General features: G+C 34.4%; 6 protein-coding genes across 8 annotated transcripts; 3 read left to right on the forward strand and 3 right to left on the reverse strand.

The window, feature by feature from the left end:
• The first annotated feature begins 336 nt into the window (after nucleotides 1-336).
• Nucleotides 337-3,810, forward strand: LOC108562276. The gene is made up of 6 exons (XM_017920572.1): nucleotides 337-1,530; nucleotides 1,587-1,752; nucleotides 1,815-2,113; nucleotides 2,170-2,699; nucleotides 2,790-2,907; nucleotides 2,970-3,810. The coding sequence occupies exons 1-6, from the start codon at nucleotides 505-507 to the stop codon at nucleotides 3,225-3,227; spliced, it is 2,397 nt and encodes a 798-aa protein (XP_017776061.1). The 5' UTR covers nucleotides 337-504; the 3' UTR covers nucleotides 3,228-3,810.
• A 1,392-nt stretch (nucleotides 3,811-5,202) lies between these two features.
• LOC108562280 (mitochondrial pyruvate carrier 1) lies at nucleotides 5,203-5,930 on the forward strand. Its single transcript, XM_017920578.1, has 3 exons — nucleotides 5,203-5,498; nucleotides 5,551-5,651; nucleotides 5,701-5,930. Exons 1-3 carry the CDS (start codon nucleotides 5,434-5,436, stop codon nucleotides 5,868-5,870), a joined length of 336 nt encoding a protein of 111 aa, XP_017776067.1. The 5' UTR covers nucleotides 5,203-5,433; the 3' UTR covers nucleotides 5,871-5,930.
• On the reverse strand, nucleotides 5,929-8,663 carry LOC108562279 (centrobin). Of its 2 annotated transcripts, none has more exons than XM_017920576.1 (6): nucleotides 7,484-8,663; nucleotides 7,198-7,419; nucleotides 6,943-7,146; nucleotides 6,660-6,886; nucleotides 6,184-6,604; nucleotides 5,929-6,132 (listed from the first exon to the last, which is right to left on the reverse strand). In XM_017920576.1, the coding sequence occupies exons 1-6, from the start codon at nucleotides 8,528-8,530 to the stop codon at nucleotides 6,022-6,024; spliced, it is 2,232 nt and encodes a 743-aa protein (XP_017776065.1). In that variant the 5' UTR covers nucleotides 8,531-8,663; the 3' UTR covers nucleotides 5,929-6,021. The 2 variants fall into 2 exon arrangements, with proteins under 2 accessions (XP_017776065.1, XP_017776066.1); XM_017920577.1 differs by having other exon boundaries at nucleotides 6,003-6,132; nucleotides 6,193-6,604.
• Nucleotides 8,664-11,320: 2,657 nt separating this feature from the next.
• Nucleotides 11,321-16,916, reverse strand: LOC108562274 (regulator of nonsense transcripts 1 homolog). Of its 2 annotated transcripts, none has more exons than XM_017920570.1 (6): nucleotides 16,731-16,916; nucleotides 16,344-16,660; nucleotides 15,154-15,402; nucleotides 14,921-15,100; nucleotides 13,895-14,854; nucleotides 11,321-13,840 (listed from the first exon to the last, which is right to left on the reverse strand). In XM_017920570.1, exons 2-6 carry the CDS (start codon nucleotides 16,521-16,523, stop codon nucleotides 12,080-12,082), a joined length of 3,330 nt encoding a protein of 1,109 aa, XP_017776059.1. In that variant the 5' UTR covers nucleotides 16,524-16,660; nucleotides 16,731-16,916; the 3' UTR covers nucleotides 11,321-12,079. The 2 variants fall into 2 exon arrangements, with proteins under 2 accessions (XP_017776059.1, XP_017776060.1); XM_017920571.1 differs by having other exon boundaries at nucleotides 16,344-16,680.
• Nucleotides 16,917-17,480: 564 nt separating this feature from the next.
• Nucleotides 17,481-19,340, forward strand: LOC108562277 (cleavage stimulation factor subunit 2 tau variant-like). Its single transcript, XM_017920573.1, has 8 exons — nucleotides 17,481-17,638; nucleotides 17,694-17,772; nucleotides 17,831-18,146; nucleotides 18,200-18,307; nucleotides 18,361-18,511; nucleotides 18,668-18,788; nucleotides 18,933-19,009; nucleotides 19,066-19,340. Exons 1-8 carry the CDS (start codon nucleotides 17,587-17,589, stop codon nucleotides 19,317-19,319), a joined length of 1,158 nt encoding a protein of 385 aa, XP_017776062.1. The 5' UTR covers nucleotides 17,481-17,586; the 3' UTR covers nucleotides 19,320-19,340.
• Nucleotides 19,341-19,404: 64 nt separating this feature from the next.
• Nucleotides 19,405-21,200, reverse strand: LOC108562278 (renin receptor). The gene is made up of 6 exons (XM_017920575.1): nucleotides 21,080-21,200; nucleotides 20,771-20,898; nucleotides 20,475-20,711; nucleotides 20,281-20,418; nucleotides 19,971-20,228; nucleotides 19,405-19,914 (listed from the first exon to the last, which is right to left on the reverse strand). Exons 1-6 carry the CDS (start codon nucleotides 21,183-21,185, stop codon nucleotides 19,723-19,725), a joined length of 1,059 nt encoding a protein of 352 aa, XP_017776064.1. The 5' UTR covers nucleotides 21,186-21,200; the 3' UTR covers nucleotides 19,405-19,722.
• Nucleotides 21,201-22,681: the final 1,481 nt, after the last annotated feature.

Consider the following 22,681-nt stretch of genomic DNA (forward strand, 5'->3'; position numbering starts at 1 on the left):
TCTTAATTATGTAGTATGACTAATATTTAAATAGATGCTTTTAGTAGTCATGAATCATCCTGAAGAAGTACATAAGCTATGAAACCAGTATGCAATATGAGAGAGTCTTTGTTAATTGGGTAGTCTCTACTTTGAAGTTAAAGTATTGAAACTAATTATACAAAGTTTTTACTGAATTAAGCTGTAGTTATGTTTAATGTATAAATTATTACGTTTGAAATATAAAGAAATTTATTTAATTTGTTGCTGTTTTCTTTACATTTTAAATGTTGAAGTGTATGGTTGGTTGTGTGCACAACAGAAATTTCTTAATGATGAAGTCATGTTCAACACTTGTTGACTCTCCCACACAGGTGGTAATCCTTATTTTGGGCGGAGGTGGATAGGGCACTCCCGCATTGTCCAGTGTTTATTGTTTGATGGGGTTTTAACGTGGCATAGATAAGTAGGGTCTCAAAACCCTTTCATTCTTGTTTGCAACAGTTACAAGAACAAGTGAACAAAATGTTGTGGAAAGTGTGTATAGCCAGTGTTTGCATTCTTGTGATGGGCGTTTTCGCTCAATTCGAGTGGCAAGTCAGGGATGCTTTCGATGAAATTCGTCATAAAATGGAGAAAGTAAACATGGATAATTGCCCTTTGCAACATCTTAGTGATCTGTACCTGCCAGAGGATACTGTTTCTCATATACCAGATATCAAAGATGTCAACATAAATCCAGTATTTCCAAACAGAACAGCTCTACTTCATTTGCATAACATGGCTTTGAGCAGATCATTCTTTTGGAGTTACATTCTGCAGAGCAGATTCATCCGGCCTGCTATCAATGATACATATGATCCAGGCATGATGTACTACATTCTCTCTACTGTGGCTGATGTCTCTGCCAACCCATACATCAATGCATCAGCCATTTACTTTGCTCCAAACATGTCTTATTCTTCTTCTTATCTGGGTTTCTTCAATAAAACCTTTCCTAGATTTGCTCCTAGAACATTTAGGGCTGATGACTTCAATGACCCCATTCATTTGGAGAGAATTTCTACTTTGAATACATTTACTGTGCAAGATTTGGGAGCTGTGAAGCCTGATACAAGCAATGACTACACATCAGATTACTATAGGATAAATGACTGGTATAAGCAGTGGCTGCCAGATAATGTTGTGGGCAGACACGACACAAAGACAACCTATCAAGTGGAAATCCGATATGCAAATAATACAAATGAAACATTTACATTCCATGGACCACCTGGTGCTGATGAAAACCCTGGTCCTGTGAAATTCACCAAACCATATTTTGACTGTGGAAGATCAAATAGATGGCTTGTTGCTGCTGTAGTTCCCATAGCTGATATCTATCCAAGACACACTGGTTTCAGGCACATTGAATATCCCAGATATACAGCAGTGTCTGTAGTTGAAATGGATTTAGAAAGAATAGATATAAATCAGTGTCCTCCAGGTTTAGGTAATAGTGGACCAAATAGATTTGCAAATACTGCAAGATGTAAATCAGAGACTACAGAGGTTAGTGTGATTAACTTACATGATTTTATTGTATTACTATTGTAATTTTGTTGCAGTGTGAACCTATACATGGTTGGGGCCTTAGAAGAGGTGGTTATCAGTGTAGATGTAAACCAGGGTGGAGATTACCATACTATGTTTGGAAACCTTTCCTGGGGGAGATTGTTGAAAGAGCCACAGAAGAGCAATATTTCAATGGGTTTGATTGCAAAAAGATTGGATGTAAGTAGTACATAAATCATATCAAAAAACTGGATATTATATAGCAAATTTTTAAAATACAGGGGTACAAAAGATGCCAGTGGAGTGGAACAAGGCTCAGCCTTTAGTCAGAGAACATTATTTGAATAAGTACTCTGAGTATATGAATTTCACCTCTGGTCCTGAGGCCTTGAATTCCAAGAGGATCAATATACACAAATCACTGGATTTCATCTTGGGTGTTAATAAGGATAACTGCAGAAAATACAAGCCACAGCATCTTAAGCTTCATGGTGATATCAATTATGGAGCTGAGGAGTATTTTGAAAATGAAGCAAAAATGGCCGTCCGCTTAGCTAATTTCATCAGCGCATTTTTACAGGTAAGAAGTAAAATTGCCATATTACAGGAACAATTAATTTAACGATTAATCTTTAGATATCAGATCCTAAAGAGGTATACTCAGGTAAACGGCAGGCCGACAAAGCTTTAACTGAAGATCAGATGATGGGAGAAACCTTGGCTTTGGTCTTAGGAAACAGTCGTATTTGGTCGGCCGGTACTTACTGGGAACGCAACAAGTTCACGAATCGCACTCACTTTGCTCCTTATGCATACAAAACCCAATTGAATACCCGTAAATTTAAATTGGAAGATTTGGCAAGGCTTAACAAAACCGAAGATATTTACACCAACAAGGATTGGTACCGCTTCTTAAAGCAACGCTGGTCAACGAACTTCGACAGCCTCGAAAAGTTCTACACGAAGATCAAGATCAGGTTCAACGAAACTGGAGAGAACACCAGGAAATTCGAACATTACCCAAATTTCTACCACGCAGCGAAATTAGATCAAGGACATTGGACATCTCCTTACTTCGATTGCTACGGCAAAGTACCCATGTGGAAGATCAAATACGCCGTGCCGTTCTTCGGTTGGGACAGTTTGAAAGTCAAATTGGAATTCAAGTAAGTTCTCTTTAAACCAGTTTTTTCATCTAAAAAAACAAAATTTGATAATTCCTGAATTATGATTTATAATTAATAACAAACTTTTAGGGGAGTGGTGGCTGTGACTGTGGATTTACTCAAATTGGATATCAACCAATGTCCAGATCAATATTACGTTCCGAACGCTTTCAAAGGAACCCACAAATGCGACGAGAAATCTTCATATGTAAGTTGAAACAAGTAGAAGAAATATAAGACAGATCTTTCAACGGCTTTGTTATTTTTCAGTGCGTTCCAATCTTGGGAAGAGGATTCGAGTCGGGAGGATACAAATGCGAATGTAAACAAGGATTCGAATACCCATTCGAAGATCTGATTACTTACTACGATGGCCAACTTGTCGAGGCCGAATTCAGCAATATGATTGACAACAACTTGACCCGCTTCAACATGTTCAAGTGCCGATTGGCAGGAGCCGCTGGAATCCAAGCAAGTATCATCACCATGATCCTTGCTCTAGCCGCAGCATTCGCATTCAACAGGTGATAGAATCGGCGAATTACCAGCACGATAATCAAACTTATTAAGTGATAAACGTCGTACAATTTTTTTTTAAAACGAATCATTTTTATATTCGAATCATGTATATGTTAATATTAAGATCCGTCCAAAAACGCGTTAGGCCCAGTTGGGCACATAATATATTTTTTTTTAATAGTTTAAGAGTTAAATTACTCCCGAATAATGTTAAATGTGTGTAACACAACTCAATTTGAAGTACTGATTTGTTTTATTATTATTTTTTTATATAGTTTAAAAATCCGTAGATAAAATATACTTGCACAAAACTTGGCTTCAAATAAATGTAGTAACTCAATTGAGTAGCAATTTGTATTTGCGAACACAAAAATCTGCATTTGAAATCTCGTGTACTCAAGCCAAGCAACATAAAACTGGGTACTCGCTATGAAATACTTGCCATGTATTGGATGTGTAATATTCTTAATTTGCAATAGCTTGTACTTCCCCTAAAATTTAAACTTATACGTAACAAGTATCGCATAGTGAGTACCGTCTTAATATATTATCTAATATGTAATTAGAATATATCTATCAAAATATATTTACACCTGAGTGTACATATTTTTTAAATTGATTTTTTTAAATACCAAAAGTATATGTTTTAATGTTAGTTTATAAGATTAAATTGTATTTTTGTCAAGTTTTGTTAAAAAAATTAAGCAAAGTGCCTTTTCGGATGTGGCGCAGCGCGCTTCTGTATTAAGTGTCTAGAGAGGAAAGCTTCTCTTAATGGTATTGTCTTAATTATTAATTTTCCGTCCATGTTGTTACAAATATAATTTTATATATTATTTTCAATTGACTTTTCGAACGTCAATGCGCGCATTGTATGAAACCGATTGTAATATTATTATTTTTTTGAAAGAGTTATTTTGAAAATGTACTCACAATATACGACCATATTATTCTCGTTCGTTCGCAATGATTTTTCCTTTCCGGCTTCCAATCCGTCAATTTTACTTGTCCCCAAGTTCTATCGGTCTCAAATTTCTCCAAAGATCACCAATCACTTCAACAATTTTAAATGACTTTATTATTTTGCACGTCGGCCTTTTGTTTGTTGCCACGAGCTGCTGCGATCGGTTTAGTTTGTAACAGTTTTTCAGCACTCCGGAGTTTTATCACTTCGTCATTGGTTTTCGCTTAGACGGTGCATCAAGTATAGAAGACCGATGATCAGGAGGATTGTCAAAATGAAGAATACTATTATGTATGAAACGATGAAGATTTTGAAGTTTCGCATTTACCAAAATACTAACGTGACATTTGCAGTTACTTCAATAAACAAATGTCTGTTTCATTTTTCTTTGAATTACTTTTTTTGATATCATTTACACAATTTCTATGTATCTAAATAATTCAACCTATTGAATTTACATGTTTCAGCTATGTTTAAATCAATATTTTTCTCATAAATAGTAACAAATATACCAACAAATTGGTCTTCTGTAAAAACACAATAATAGAAGTAGAGGAATGAAGTATTGTAACTGAAACTTCTATGAAATCAAGAGATTCTAAAAAATATATGTTATTCCTATTGAAAAATTTAAATACCTTCATTTATTTAATTACTTAAAATTAAATAATTAATCAAAAGTAACGTGAAAAGTTTTTGCATCTTTAAATAATAACGATTTAGTTATGAGCTTAAATTGTATCATTTGTAAGGTCATAAGTCAATCGATTAGACAAAACAATTCCCATTTATCGGTAAATTTCATTGGTTGTCGACACGTGCGCAAATCGAGAATTAATGTCGTAAAAGCGGGCAGTCGTAAGTCGGGGTATAAATACAACAAAAATCATGCCTACGTAAATACTACATCTGAAATACTTTAAGTTGAGTATCTTAAATACTTAATAAAATAAGCGTCTGCGAGTTAAATTTGAAAAAAAAACGTGAAATGCAGAGTTATGTAAATTATGAATACTGGTTTCTCAATGACGCGTTGCGCATAACTGTTTTTAATTTACATAAAATACGGATTTATAGGAATGAAAATAAAGCGGAGCGTTATCAAATAAGACGCAACTCATTCTTGTTTATAAAAGTGTACTTAGTGTGTAATCTGATATCATCATAAATTACACAACATGCTCTTCAATTGATAATAATTTAGCGCGCACAAATTTTTTAGTGTTTTTCTTGAGATATTCGAAGGGAAAGATGGCTTTATTTAAACAGGCGATCGATGGATTAAAAAACAAGGAATTCCGCAGTTATTTAGCAAGGTATGAAATGTTATAATTTTTTTTATTTATTGATATAAAAATGTTATTTTAGTACCCATTTTTGGGGACCCGTAGCAAATTGGGGTATTCCGATTGCTGCATTTTCCGATATCCAGAAAGATCCAAAATACATAAGCGGTACCATGACATTCGGTAAGGCAACGTTCTTAACAATTTCAACATTCTGATGGTCGTCTTTCAGCCCTTTGCTGTTATTCAGCAATTTTCATGAGGTTCGCGCTGAAAGTTGTACCAAAGAACAGATTGCTATTTTCCTGCCATGTAGCAAATGAAGCTGCACAGCTCATACAACTTGGGAGGTTCATAAATTACAATTATTTATCCAAAGATAAAGAAGTTGCCCTAGCGTAAAAATTAAATTAACAAAATTTATTTTTTTGTAAAAAAATATATATATATATTACAAATCGATTATCACTTATTTTTGTTTCCTTTACCGATACACGTTTTCATCTGATAAACGATATTCACAATTTGTTCCAGAATAAAAACGCTGTCATTGTCATTTCCATGGAGGTTTCGAATGTCTTCTGCTCTGATATTTACTGTCGCTCTCGTATCTATTACCTTTATCCTCACCAGAACTTTCTCCATTACTTTGTTTATTGAGAAGCTAAAACAATCTTAAAATTAACAACTCTTGGCACTCAGTTTATAAACAAACCATTTCTACATAATTTTGTAAATCATTTCCGATTTGCTTCTTACTCCTGAACAGTTTACTAGACACAGGAGTATCCTGATATTCGTTAACGTTGACACACCGCAACTCTTGAATATTATCCTCTTTCTCCGAAAGTACATCATCCAAATTGCTATGAGATCTGCTCTGCAACAGGTGAAGCTGATCAACCGTATTATCCTGCGTCGGCGTTTTAGAGTTGTTGATGATCTTCAACGCTTCACGCCATTGGGCTTCCATCACTTGATGAAGTTGTTTCGCAATGTTAGCTTTCCGTTCATCTTGTAGCTTCACTTTCAAATTCATTTGTTCAATATGCTGCTGACATTGATCAACCTTCACGCGATATAAATTAATTTCCTCTTGATGCTTCTCCTTCAACAAATTCACCTCTAAATTATGTCTAAAATAAAATATAAATTGATTTCCTAATAACAACAAAAGATACTAAAACATACTTCTCAGATAATTCTTTGATGTGCAACGCAGCAGTTTGAGCTATTGACAACTCACGCTTCTTGAGTTCATCTTCTAAAGAATTCTCGGCTTTATCCAATTGACTTTGGAATTCTTTCAACTTGTCGCGAACTACAATTTCCACCTGCTCCTGGTAGAAATTCCGCAGCTCGAATTTACATTTCTCATTAGATTCCTTCAATTTGCTCAATTCGTTTTCATGCTTTATCTTTAAAAATATACATATAATACACACAAAGTTAAAATACACTCAATTAATAATACCTTTAACATTTTCAAATTCTCATTATCACTAGCAAAGTTCCTCTTTTGATTTTCCAAATCTTTGATTTGCATCTCTTTGTCATTCAAAAGTAACTCTAATTGCGTGTATTGGGTCTTCATGTTAGTGAACTCAATTTGGCACAATTCTATAGCTTTCTTACTGTGCGCCACTTCTTGCCTTGAGCCTGTCAGCACTTTATTAGCCTTTAACGGTAAAATATTAATAATATTTCAATTTAAAAAAAATACTTTTACCTCATTTAATTCTAGTTCTTTCCTTGTAATTATTTCACCTAATAACTTATTTTTAGAACATTCCTCTTCATGTTTGCTTTGCAATTCTTGAATTGTTACTTCTTGCTGTTGTACTTGATCAACAAATTCTTTATTCTGCTGCAGTATGTCACCAAATTTTTCTTGATTTCCATGCGCCAAATGTAAGGCTTTTGAAGCCTCTTTCTCATAGTGGTTTATTTTCTAAATAAAGGATAATATATTAATCATTTAAATATTTTTTATAACAATTGGGTTCAAAATTTACTTTACCACACTCCTCAAGATCTTGAAGGCTCTTCAACTGAAGTTCTTTCAGATCACTTTCAAGTGAGTCTTTCTCTCTATTTAAACTCTCCATCCTTTCAGCAATATGTTCCCAAGCCTCATGGAACTTGATGATGGCCTTATCTTTGGCTTGGTCCACTTGTACTGCAACAGCTAATCTCTCTTGCAACTCCAAAGCCCTTGATTGCAACTCATGTATAATCTGTTCACAATGTTGCCTCTTGATCTTCTCTTCCTCTAATTTCTCTTGGAACATCTGATACTTATTCTCAGAATTTTCACCCCACAGCTCTTTCAAGCTAAGTAACTTCTGCTGCTCTTTGGGAATCATATAATTCTGATTCCACTTTGCAGTTATTTGTGTGTTATCACTACTGGTACCTTCAGATCCTAATGTATCACTAGGTAATTTGCTAACAGTCAATCTTTTAAAATTCTGTTCAATTTTAGGGTCAATTGATTTTAAAACTTTGCACTCAAATTCCTCATCATCATTTTGGGAGCTGTAAGCACTTGAGGTGGTCCTTCTATTAGAATCATTGCACCTATTTGCATTCATCCTGCTGTAATACTCATCCTCCTTTTCCCTGATTCTGCACTCATTCTCACTCTTCTGAGCTTGTATGTGCCTCAACATCTGGTCTACTTCCTTCAAATTCAAACTCTGGTCATTTTCAAATCTTATTTTAGATTTTGGGGACTTTCTCACATCACCAGGCATTTTTCTTGGGGAAGATAATGATAACTCTGGTAAACCATACTTGGTTCTTGGCTTCTGTGGTGTACTGTATGCACTGTTGATAATACTGTTCTGCCTGAGCAAGTCATCTGTGCTGTTGTATCTACGGGCACTATCTAATTCATTGCACTCCATTGTACCCACTCTGTCTTCAAGTCTATGGATTTTTGTTATTAGGTCATCAACCACTGAGTAGTATGGAACTGGGGCATAAACCTCATCAAACTGTTCATTTACATACAAATCAGGTGGTAGCAGGAGTAAGTCGTCGGTGTCTGTATCACTCATAACTGGTATAACAGTAATTGCTTTTGATCCATTTGTAATTAGAAGAGGGTAATCAACTCGAATCGATTTAATAAATGTAAACAACACTTGTTTGACAACAAAGCTATGACGGCTATGACGTTACAAACATACACATAACCTAAAAATAAAAGAAACAACGAACGAGCTGGCTGTGCAAGCTTTTGAATTAAGATAAAGTTAGGCAACCAAACTACCACCAAAATCATAATAATTCTCTCACTTTATTGCTTCACGAAAGTTAATTAAGTAATAATCATTTATTATCTTTTGCGCATAACTTCCTATATACTAATAATACATTATTCAAAGTATTTCTCTAGCTTTTGCATTTTTTTCCTCCTGCTTCATCCCTCTAGGAAGAGCCACCAACATTTAGCTACGTCCTGTCGACGCATTCCGCCAATCGCAATTTCCATTCCTGTATATTCCTTCCAATTCCTTCATCATAGTTCTTAGACTGCAGTAGTCAGGGCCGGGGACCTTCTATGTCTATGTTAAAGGCGAAGAGCATTTTCAGGAACCTAGCCTTGTGTGCAATAGGCAGCAACTATTGCACACAAGGCTTTGCCTTCTGTATTTGATCATTTTTCTCTTTGTAATTCTTCTAAGGTTGTAAACTCAATTTGCTTTACTTCTGATCATAGATGTAACGATAATACTGGATGCGGCACAGGAACGCACGTTTTTTAAAATCAATTTTTACAGGTACTACTTGGTACTACTGCTGTAGAAGTAATTGAACTAATTATGTTATGAATTATTAATATTGTATTTAATAATCATGGATGAGTGGACCGCAGCCCAACGTGCTTTCGCCGTTAAGGCATTTCACAAAAATAATTGTATCGTTGATGGATAATCCTGATCCTTCTTCTGATGTTATTAAGACATGGATTAAGAACTTTGAGGAAACTGGTTCTGTAATGAAAGTAAAGCCTCCAGGTAAACAAAGAAGTTAAATTTTCATTAATATTAACTGTAGATATAGTACATGCAACTAAAGCCCACAATATCTTTAATTGCATTATTTTTCTTGACTGTGATTGGAATTATCTTAATTAATATGAAATAGTAATTTAATACACTTTCGCTGTTTTTATTGGGTTGTTCGGAAGGAATTTCGTTTATTCCCTCGAGTGCTGTTAGTTGTAGCTTTTTTAGCTTTAACTTTATTTATGTAAAAAGTAATACAAAGAGATGGCTTGTTGTGAGTTGTTTCTGTGTACTTGTTTATATTTTACTTTATTATTGCCGAAAAGGTAAGAATGCTGCTCAAGCTAGAAAAAAGATATATGTTTTAGCAATACGACAGTGCCAGAACTGGTTTGCAAAATTTCGTTCTGACAATTTCAATATTAAAGATGCACCACGTTTAAGCTGATGAAGATAAAATACAGGTTTAGCTTGAAGAAAACGCCAATGTAACATTACGAAAAATTGCTACGCTATTAGATTTATCGTGCACGACCGTATATAACATGGTTCATAACTATATAAAATGACTTGGTAACGTTACAAAGCTTAATAGTTGGTTTAAACACAAAATTTCTTCCCGAACGACACAATAGATGAAGTTAAAAAAGAGGAGAAACCTGTTGCAAAGAGAGGCTTATCTATGTGCTTGAGAGAATCAAATAATTTATATGACGAATCTGCAGGTTGATATTTTTTCAGATGAAGAAACACTGATATTTATTAGTTTTTGCTGTTTTAGATGAAGTTGTAGAAACATAAATATCTATTACATAGAGAGGAAGAAATGAGTAAAGAAATTCAAAAGAAGAATCAATTAATTTAGGTGGACAATCTACAGGTTGATGGTTTTAAAAATTAAAATTCATTGATTTTTTATTGAATAATTTTATTTCAAAACCAAAAAGATACAGGAAGAAAGTAACTTAGGTGGAAAGATTAGAACCAGAATTGGTAAATAATTCTGATCTGATTGATTTAGTTGAAAATGTGGAGAAACCTGTTTCAAAGTAAGGCAAAAGCAAACTAATTAATTTGAAAGATTCAAGTGATTTGGCTGAAGAATCTGCAGGTTGATAGTTTTAATGATGAATAATCATCGTTTTTTTAATACATTTATTTTAGTTTCGAATCCAAAAAGACGTAGGAAGAAAGTAAATTAGGTGGAAAAAGTTGTCGAATTATTCTGATTCATCAAATAAAGAATTTGCCTGTATGTGAAAGGAAGGCGACGAATGTTAATTATTACATGTATACAAAATTAATGTATATTGTTCATAATTAAAATAAAATTTCTTTAATTACTGACTAGAGTCTGTAGATCAGAAAATCAAATCAAATTACCTTATTAAAATGTGTAGTTGTAATAAGATTTATTGGTTGCCTATTACTGATACATAATAAATATTTATTTATATATAGGGCTGATAAGTTCACGTTGATTCTATTAAATTTTTATGATTCGGAAAAGGTGAAAATAAATAAATATATTGTAACCCAATTAATTTTATTGACTTCCATCTGGTATTCATTTAGAATTAATTTCTGAACAATGAACTACAAATATGTTAGTGACATCTAAATTGGACATTTACTAAGAATCTTTAAAAAAAGAAATTACAACATTAACCAGTTAGAAAATAACCCTTTTCTATTACATCGAGTGCATAATGATGGAATTATAAACGGGACGAAACATAGGTCCCTTCATTAATATTATAGAAGATTGTTATTTGCAAAGTTCGAAAAAATAAATAAAATAAAGACAAAGGTTTCAAGAATTTGACAAAAAGCCCATACAATAAAAATGACTTTATTGCTGTTGCAGAAAGCGTCCAGAAATTAAATTGCTCCTAAATACCCCAGGTACAAAAAGTTTTCATCTTTAAAAAGGAAAAACAAAAAAAAATGAAACAAGAGAACGATGAAATGGTTAACTGAATGAAATTACATTTTCGTGCTGCTGAATTTTCGCATTGGCATCTGCGTATAGATCGTTGCCGTTTTCTGTGTTAAAGGCAATGCGCTTAATTAACCAGGTATAACAGTGTTTATGGTAAGGGTAAAAATAGTTGTTTTTTTTAAATAATAACAAATCATCATAAAAAAGAGAACGAATAAAAGCGATTTGAGAATTAAAGAAATAATACGTTGATAATGAATGTAGAATTCACAGCTTGGATGTGTAGAGAGGGTCTACTACTCTTTGGGGGTGGACTTTCCGTGTAGAAGAGCATATCTTTCGACGAAAAGAATCGATGATTGAGATATTAAAACGAAATTAGTTATAAGCAAAGACCCGTGCAGACAAAACTCTTATTATTATATTATTTATGTTATATAATATATTTTTTTTTTCAACATCTCGTCACATAAGTTCGCCATCGCTGCTTGGGGGTGGTATTATTTCTCTCTCCGATACGACGTGTCATTAGACCTGTGTTTTTATGTGCTGCGAGTACTGACAATTTGACAATCGGCCACTTGCTAAATTTTATTCTGTTAGATCGCTCCCGCGATGTACATGTATGTTTTTGGTTCGCCATTCGTTCAATTTCAATAAGGTTGCGAGAATTGGGCTCCAGGCTGATAGAACGCCGACCGGTCACCTTGGTACGTCGAATCCTGGGATAGCAGACCATCCATCTGCGATTGGTACTCGGTCATGTACGGATCTTGGCTCAATTCCGCCTGGGATAGTCCAGCCTGCGAGAGGCTGAATCCAGGTTGTGAGAGTCCTGGTTGAGACATGCCCTGAGTCAGCTGAAGGCTCTGGCTAAAAGGCTGTGTCTGTTCCTGAGAGAGTGCCTTGTTCTTCTGCCTAGTATTTGGTTGTTTGCGAGCTCTATGAGACTGGGACTGGGTTTGGGTCTGCCTGGCCTGCATTGCTTGTTGATGTTGGTTGTAGAACCTAGGCGGAACGTGAGCCATGTTCATGAACATCCCTACTGGGACGGGCAAATTATTCATTGCAGCTTGTGCCCTTTCCGGCGAAATATATGAAATCGGATCGTGCGTCCTGCTGAACATGTCCAAAGGTATAGAACCTCTTGGGTAGTTGTATTGTCCTCCATTAATTGCTACGTTTGTACGATCGTAAACAGATCCCGGTACCAATGCCTCGCGGGCATCGAACATGGAGGTAGTCATAAAGTGGGATCCAGGATTTTCTAAATTAATTAATTTCTTTGGTTTAGCGAATTGAATCATCGATTCTTTCAGGTTGGTCAGCGGACCTTCGACTAACACCTTTTGTTCTTTGTAGAAAGTCAGTAAGTGATTCCACAGCGGTTGCTTGGAAAGAACTTTCGGATTTCCAACAATTATAATGCCATACTTGGCTCTTGTCAAAGCAACGTTAAGTCGCCTGGGATCATTTAAAAATCCAATGCCCTGATGTTCGTTTGAACGCACGCAAGACATAATTATAATATCCTTCTCTCTGCCTTGGAAAGCGTCCACACTAGCAATCTCAATTTCTTGGTACAATTTACTATGCAAAGATCCTTGGTATTGCATATGTTGCACGAGATAAGCCCTTTGGCCTTCGTATGGAGTGATCACTCCAATTTGTTCGGGCTTTACTCCACCTCTCAAGAATCGGGTAGCGAGTTTCTCGACGTTAGCAGCTTCTGTTCTATTCAAATAACTCGTTCCAGATCCAGCGATTTCCTCTTGGCCTTGGGTAACATGGAAGAACATTGGTCTATCCGGCATCGGCCAAGGGAACTCAACCTTAGTCAGTCTCCTCTCGTCAGCACAAACTCCGTTCTGCAGACTTCCTTCGTAGAAGAAATTGGACGGGAATCGTGACAGTTCGGGGTGCATACGATATTGCACTTCCAATCTAAAAGGTCTGATTCCCAAAACCACCAAGCGTTCGAACAAACTTTGGGAAAGACCAGCGCGTGCCGCCTTCTTACACATTACAACTGGACCCAGTTGACAATGATCACCAACAAGAATCAACTGGTTAACGCCTAAAACTACTGGTACCATGCATTCCGGTTCAGTGGCTTGCATACTCTCGTCAATTAAAATGGAGTGGAACTTAAGACGAGTGAGGCGCGGATCTCCGGCGCCTACGCAAGTGCAGCAGATTACGTCAGCGGCCTCCAGAAGTTCCTTTTCCGAGGACTTCTTCAGGACTCTATAACGCTTCTCATCAACAGAGCTCAATTCTCCGGTCTCGTCCTTCAATTGCTGCAGCTTCTGTAATTCATTGTGGATTTCCATTTTGCGGATTTGATTATGCAATGCCAAGAAACTGACTGGAGAATCAATGGCCTCGCGCGATTTAGCGCACAAACGAACCACCTAAAATAAAAATGAATTTATAAAGATCTAATTATTAATTTACGATAATTTTACCTTAAGATTCGTTCTATGAATTTTTTCGGTTAGTTGATCGACAGCAGTGTTACTTGGTGCACACACCAATACTGGACCGCCGTTCTGCTTTACTAGTTGATATACGATAGTAGCTGAAGTTACAGTTTTTCCGGTTCCAGGTGGACCTTGAATCAAAGACAGAGGTCTTTGCAAGGCGTGCTTGACTGCGTAGACTTGGGACCTATTCAAATCTGGTAAATTCGGTGCGGAGAAGTGCTTCGGTAGTTTGCAGCGCATCAACACTTCTTCAACTTCATGGCCCAAGAGCCTATGGTAGATGTAAGCGGAAACAGAAGATTCATCAACAGCGAATTTACGCAGGGCAAGTTGCATCCTATCAAAACTAGTGCTTTTCCAAATGAAATCAACAACGAAATTGCTGCTGCATTGGGTAGGAGCACCAGGGCTATTCTTCAGCTCAATGCCGATATCTTCACCGTAGTTGTCAGGAACTTTAATGACGTGGCCAACGCCAGCCCACGGCTTGTGCATCTCTCCTACATACCGCAAACGGAGCTCATCACCGTGCATCAATTTCATATCTCCATCAGTTTTTGCCAATGTGAAATAAGCAATGGTCTTTTTGTTCAGACCAACATCCCAACGCACATCGATATTCTCTTGCGTCTGAGATTCCTTCAAACGTTTATCATAATCTGCTTCAAGTTTAACCAAGGGACCAAAGATGTTTTGATATTGGTACCCATCCTCGTACCGTAGCAAGACTTGTTGCGGTTCCTCATCTACGCCAGGTTTCTCCAAATCCTGGAACGTCGCGTCTACGTTATCCTTCCACAACTCTTCCAATTTGTTTATTTGTTGCGCGGTAATTTGGCGCGCACGAAGCTGCTCCTGCTCAGAAGGTATTTTAACCAACCAAGTGAGGAAGCAGCGATCCGCAATCAAAGGCTTCCACTGCTCCTGCTCCCAATTCATATCCTATAAAAAACATCAATTACAATTATAATATTTGGCACCAAAAACACAAAAGAAAATTCAATATACCTTTAATGAATTCTGGGCAGCGCATGGTTGTCTGCATAAAAGGACGACAACGGAGTCGGCCTTAGCTGGGATAAAGCCTAGGACAAATACATTCCTAACACCGCAGCTGTAGCATTCCAAGACCGTTTCTCCAAGAGGGCCGTCCTTGTGTAAAGTAACCTCTTTATGCTTGGCACGCACCTAAAACCAATTGGGATTAACGAGATTCCAAAAAAAAAAATATGTTTACTTACCAAATGGTTTATGATATGGCTGCCGGAGGTGTTTCCGCGACCATTGCAAAACCATTTCTTGCACAAATTGCACATAACCACGCAGTTCGGCTCATGTATTCCACAGTATTTGCATGCATAGTCTGGTAACTCCTTGCTGTTATAGAATTCTTCATCTTCCTCTTCAAATTGCAGCTCCCCCAAAGCTGCAGTAACTGATCCCAGCTTTGCTCCAATACTTGTAGATGTTTTACAAGAAATACCATTGACCTAAAACATCATAATCACTTGATGTTACTCATTTTGAGCTTGACAGTTACATATACCTATCAAACAGATTCATTTATTTATTTTTATATTAATAATTATTTTATTATTAGTTACTTGGTAACATTTGTTTCAATTCAAAATATCAACACAGTGAACTATATTCTTCTTAAAAAAATACCATTAATATCTTTGAAAATAATCTTAATTATTTAAACTAGTAAAATATAATATTATACATTAAAATGTATATATTTGCCAATCAATCCAAGAAATTGGAGACAATATTAAGAATATAAATAATTTTATTTGTATTATTGCCCAGAATAGTTGAATATTAAGATAATTTAATACCAAACTTTTGTTTTTAAGCAGTAAAAAGATGTAAGGCAGATGAACCATCAACAAGTGTCTTTCTCTTCAAGTATTTTCATAACAATACAAGTCTGTAGATTAAAATTAAGCAAAATATGTATATATAGTTACACTACAAATAGAAAAAAAACAGATCTACTATCAACAAGTGATATTTTCAGCTCTTATGGATTGAGTGTATATTTGTAATTGTAGGCATTGCTTTTCAAGTACATGTGTCTATATAGCTTAAGTATTTAATATTAAATTGTTATGATGAAATTAATATTATTTTATATGATACTCATGGTATATTGAGAGGTTAGAGCATAACAAAACTAGTGTTAAATTTCAAATTAAGCACTATGTATATATAGAGAAATAAACAAAAGATAAGGGTTTGGAAGTTAGATGCAGCTATCAACAAGTGTTGTATTTCATCTGAAAACACACAGTTTAATTGTTTTAAAGTATGCATTCATAGTTGAAATTTGAAGAAGGATGTACGGGCTATATATACATATTACTTTCACACACATGCTCATACATATATATACACACTAACACATGCACATGTATATATACAGTACCTGCAATCCTGATGACTGGGGCCCAACATGATCAATCTGTGATGCCTGTGTCTGTGAAGGGATGGTGAAATCAGTGAATTCGCAGTCCGATCCCTGAGTGTCAGCGCCTATCAAATCAGCCTCCTCAGTGTCTAGAAACGTGAGTGTCTGAGAGCTCGGGCCATATGCGTCCACGCTCATTTTGATGTCGAATGATTCGCTTCAACAGTCCAGCGTCCTCGTTCAATCCTATCGCACAATCCTAATTGCACGTGTCCGACGAGTTCAAATCCTTGGAGTCTATGAAAAAACGCACTTCGAACACACCATTCGTACACCTGTGGCAAACGCCATATTCCTTTGATTAATCATCATTTGTTTTTTCGTCACTCGATTCTTATTCCTTACCCGCCAAATTTGAACTTCCCGACCATCGACCTGCAACCACCTCCGAATCTTTACGAAATCCTTCGCAGAGTCACTTCCCGGACGTCGCACTGTTTATCGGCCAATTGGTAATTGCGTAAATACCGAAAAAAGGATGAAATCTATCGCGAAATAGTGTTAGCCATTATCAATCACGTGACAGCTACCATTACCAATACCAGATAATTAAAGTCACTATAACCTCTTCAACATTTTGATGATAATCTCCAATAACCTTGTTAAAATACAATTCAAAATTATTAAAACATACGAAACTATTATTATTAACTTTACTTATTAAATCTTCTTTATTGTAATATATATTTGAAACAATAATTAAGCAATTTGATATTATTTATTACCAACATTTATTAGCAAATATATTTCATCATTTACTTTTAACGTAACTTAAATGATAGATAATTGAAGAAAATACCTTTTTTTTAAATTTGATCAAAATACTCAAATATTTGAACAAACAATAATTTAATTTAAAAATAATCTTTAACAAAATTTATTACCAAAAATATTTGAAGAATTATGTACGTTTATATAATTTACTTTTTAATTGTGTTTCAAATAAACAAATGTTTTATCAAAAACAAAACACAAATTAAATTTTACCTAAAGTTTACATTTAACATAAAAACAAATATTAAATTAAAGGGGATTAAGTTTAAACTGAAGTTAACAGTGAATTAGGGGTTGCCTATATTTCACTAACAAATCCCTTATAAACTGATTTCGACGTATTTTGATTTGAAGTAATTCTCATATATTGAAACAATTGAATATCAATAAATTTTTCACACTGGATTGGCGCGATCAAACAAAAACAATGGACAGTCTAGATGCAAATATCATGGACAAGTCCATGCGATCGGTGTTCGGTTTGTTTTCTCCCCAAATTTTATAACCTAAAATCAAATATTTTCTTCATTCCAGTTGGAAATATTCCTTACGAAGCTACCGAAGAGAAACTGAAAGATATCTTTGGAGAGGTTGGACAAGTTCTTTCATTCAAGTAAACAAGATGTTCTATGTTATTGAGTTTAGATGTTACTAAGTTGTATTTGTTTTAGGCTTGTTTTTGACCGGGAAACTGGTAAACCTAAAGGGTATGGCTTCTGTGAATACAGAGACCAAGAGACAGCACTCAGTGCTATGAGAAATTTGAATAGTTATGAAATTGGTGGAAGGAATTTGAGGGTTGATAATGCTTGTACTGAGAAGTCAAGGATGGAGATGCAGAATTTGATGAATCAACCACCAGTTGAGAATCCTTATGGGGAGCCTATACAGGCTGAGAAGGCTCCTGAGGCTATTAGCAAGGCAGTTGCATCATTACCTCCAGAGCAAATGTTTGAGTTGATGAAGCAAATGAAAATGTGTATACAGGTAATATTTGACTATATTATTTGTTCATTTTGATAATTATATTTTCTCTATAGAATAATCCTTCTGAAGCTAGGAATATGTTGCTGCAAAATCCGCAATTGAGCTATGCTTTGCTGCAAGCACAAGTAGTTATGAGGATAATTGATCCTGCAGTGGCTTGTGTAATTATCTACAATATCTTGTTTTTCAATATGTTAATAATTTTTTTTTGTAGAATATGTTGCATCCACAAACGCAAGCTCCTCCAATGTTAACAGTTCCTGAAAAGAATGTTACTCCAGTACAAATCAACAATTTTTCATCAACACCAGCCCCACCCCAAAGACAGGAGTTTGGACACACCACTCCACAACCAAACTTCCAATGTATTTATATACTTCATTTATATTTAAAATTTCAAAATTGATACTGTAACAATTCTTAAAACCAGAAAATGTATGAATTCTATTCAAATAGGATTATTGAGCTTTTACATAACTTTGTTTTTATATTTGAAAATTATATAACTTGAACTTTTTCAGCTCAAGATATTGACTTGCGTTCTATGGATCCAAGGAATTCAGATCCCAGAATGAGGCCCATTTCAACGGATCAAGACATGAGATCTTTGCCTAATCCATTACCGCCTCCTGTTGCAGAAAGGTAATAAAATAACTTCTATTCTAATCTTTTGATTGTTTGCAAGACTAAGCAATTGATCAAAGTACTTAATTTAAGTGGATTTAATGATTACTGATTGTTTACTATGTCGTGTGTATGGTTTTCAATTGTCTAATTTTGTTTCAGTTTTGCTAGAGATCCTAGAGCTCCATACCAAGATACAAGGAATCAACCACGCGGTGATCCTCGACAGAAAAATTTGCGTAAGTAACTTGAACTTTATGTGAATCAACTTAATAATGTGATAATCTTTTTGTAGCACCTGCAAATAACCCGTCACCAGTTATGGCTCCAAACAGGCCAGTTCCTGTGCCAGCGCCTCAATCAATTCCTAGGGTGAACCCTGGAATGTCACCAAATATAGGTCCAAGCGGTGCTTCGGACCAGGAGAAGGCAGCTCTAATCATGCAAGTCCTTCAGTTATCCGACGAGCAGATCGCAATGCTTCCACCGGAGCAGAGGAACAGTATCCTCGTCCTGAAGGAGCAAATAGCCAAAAGCACACAGCGCTAATCCAAATGCATTAACATTTAAGGTTCAATTTCATTACGTACTTTTATCAGATTTATAAGACACGGAAATAAAGCGACCAGATATGTCCTTTTCTTCAACATCCAATTTGTATTTTTATGTTCACAATCCTCACATGACGACATTTAGACCTACATTATTACATCGTTTCTAATTAACTGGACTACTACGTATATACATACATTTATCAATACTTTTAATTATTAAGAGCTAATTAATGGAATGAAGTGCGCTGCGAAATAATATACAAACACTTAAAACAAAAAAAAAATATTTTTTTCTTCTTTTAAGCTGAAAGACGGAACGAATTCAATCCATACATAGATTAAAACGACAGTATTTATTTGTGTTACGTGTTTAAACGCAAAGGAAACTAAATTTCGATTTAGTTGTCCTTCTTCATGCGGGTGTTGGTCATTCTATAAATGATGGAATCACGACCAGGATCCATATTGCCGATAAACAGAGAAATCGCAAGAAGTGTGAAAACCATAATAACCCCAAACCAAAGAATAATATTGAAAATGACGGGATAGTTGGAGTCATAATCTTTTGACAGGTTCAACGTCTTGAATTGCTGAAAATAAATTATTATTATACATGATTGTTAAAAGATAAATAAAGATGTATTACGTCAGGTTTCTCCTCGGTTTCACGACGAACCCTCCTGGTGTGGCTAGTATCGCTGGTGATGACATTGACCAAAACCTTTCCATCATAGAACTTGTTGAAGGCAGCGTTCATCCTTTCAATAGCATTGACAAGGATTTCCTTGGCTTCTTTGGTCTCAGTAGAATTTTCTCCATGGAGATCAGAGATGGCGTGCAAGGAGGATATTTTGAACCAGAACACATCGGGAAGATTGGTTTTCTTGATGTTGCCCTTCTCAATCTGAAAATAGGTCAATTAAAATCATCATTGTAAACACATCCAATTAATTAACCTTCTCAATCAAAGCGTTGAAGAAAGCCATTTCTTCCAAGAAAGTCCTATCCTCGTCAACAGACAATTTCAAAGCTGATTTGATCTCTTTATCCACAGCGACGTCCTTAACGCCCTTGAATGCATCAACTTCGAGGATCTGCAAATAAAACAACAGTCAATTAAACCATATTTAAGATATATTGAGTAACTTACAGATTTTAACCCTTGGCTGAGGTCAACGCGAACCAAGTGGCTTTGAGTTGAAGGATGTCTGTCCTGAATCCTGCGGGACATGGTTTCAAATAAGAATTCTTCACCTTCATCAGTTTTCATTGGGAAGTGATGTCCTTCAGTTTGACCAATTTCAGTGACTCCATCAACAGCTACAGTTACAATAGCCTTTGCCAAGTTGAAGGGATCCTTCAAGAACATTCCTTGCCAGTTGGAGTTCTAATTAGAGTTACATAATATTAATTGAGATTGTTAACAATTAAACTAATATACTATACCTGTTCAGTGGTGAAACCCAAAGCAGCAGAGTAAACCTCAGGAAGGAGGCTTTCCTTAATGTGGTCATGACCCTTGAAGATGGTGCTTCCGGGATGTGTTAAAACACTAAATTCTCCAGCTCCATATACTAGTATTATAATAAACAGACATCATTAGTAAATGGTAAAATATGTTAAGACTTAGAATCACAAGTCTTATAAGGGTTGGGTCAACAGTGAAATTTTTGGTAATTGGTGAAATATGTTTAATTATTGATGAATTTATATAAAGATTAATGAATTGAATAATAATTGTTGTTAAATACTTACCGGAGACCAGAAGGGCACAAAATATCGGTGCTAACTTTAACATTTTCACTGAATTTCTACCTGGACACAACCTAAATAAGTCATATGACAGAAACAGTTCTGCCATATGAACGCACGAAATCATATGATCAAAAAAGTATACCACACATTAACGATGTGTGGGGAGGGAAATTCAAAAAAAAATAATTAGATACTAAACGAGAATTAGTTATGCACATAACATATTACACAATAAATTGTTATCTAAGTGGCAAAGTTATCAATTATTACATTAGTCTCTAGGTGTACTACGGAAATAAGGAATTATAGAGATTTAAATAATTAAGAAATTTATATATTATTTTATATTATATATTAATGATATATTTATATAGTAAAATAAGCTATATTTAATGTACATTATATAATAAATAATATTGTAAATAATTAAATTAATGATCAGTTGGTTGCCTATATTTTCAAAAATCAATATTTCAAGAACAGTAAAATTCAAAATTGATCTAGCTTTTAAATATTATTTGTTTGAAATTATGATTAATATTAACTTGAGGGTAGTTATGTAATAAAGGATTATTTTATAGTGATTGTAACGTATATTTCTGGTTAATTTTCTTGAGGTTATTATTCAATTTAGACAAATTTCTCAATTAGTTTAATACTACAAATTTTGTGGAATAATTCGTTATAATCATTATAAAATAAATATTGTAATAGCATTTTATTTCTTTAAAATCTTAATTTGACCAATGAAACCGTTTTTTTTTTGCAAAACATTACTCATTTTGGTATTAACTAATTAATTATTAGTGATTATTATCGATCTCTTAGTTTCTCGAGCAAGTTTATATGGTATAATATTGGTATGTAAATAAATGAATAGACAAATTGTAATTGTTATAATTGTCAATTATAATTGATTATTAATTAGTAGATATAATTATTAAAATTTGTTTCTAAACAAAGAAAACAATATGTTTTACCTTATGAGATATATAAGTAAACACAAACATAATAATTATTTTGATTTTAAAATTTTATTAATTATTGTTACTATTAAATCAAAAACAATTTTATTTTTAAATTTCACAAACCTATTCTTTATTTTTTTAAATTATTATTTATATTTAAGCTTGTTACGAAACTTTGAACAAATGGACTTTATTCCATTAGAGTCAGTAATAATACTTGTAAAAAGTCATTAGTTTCTAATAGAAAAGTACTAAGTTCAAAACATGTAAGGTGTTAATGTATTACGTAAATGAAATGAAAATAATTAAATAGAATATTTCATGAATACTATACCTTCTCGATCACTTCAAATTTAATTTCCAAAGAGTATTATATTTTTGTAGGGAAATTAAATGAAGAAATATACCTTACACAAAGTCGTATATAATACAAAAGTTGTTTATTACAGTGCTCATATATCAAACCAAACTTTAAAATAATTAAATCGAATATTTAATTTTATTATTTTATACATTTGTCATACATAGTACTTAATAAGTAATACAATTCATTTAGTTTAAATTTTTCTTAAATTTATTTTACAAATGTTTTCATTTTTTATTTAATGTAATTTTAATTATATTTCTTAAAAAT

The sequence above is a fragment of the Nicrophorus vespilloides genome, unplaced genomic scaffold (genome assembly GCF_001412225.1).
Source record: "Nicrophorus vespilloides isolate i.1.1-1 unplaced genomic scaffold, Nicve_v1.0, whole genome shotgun sequence".
In the NCBI taxonomy this organism is placed as follows: Eukaryota; Metazoa; Arthropoda; class Insecta; order Coleoptera; family Silphidae; genus Nicrophorus; species Nicrophorus vespilloides.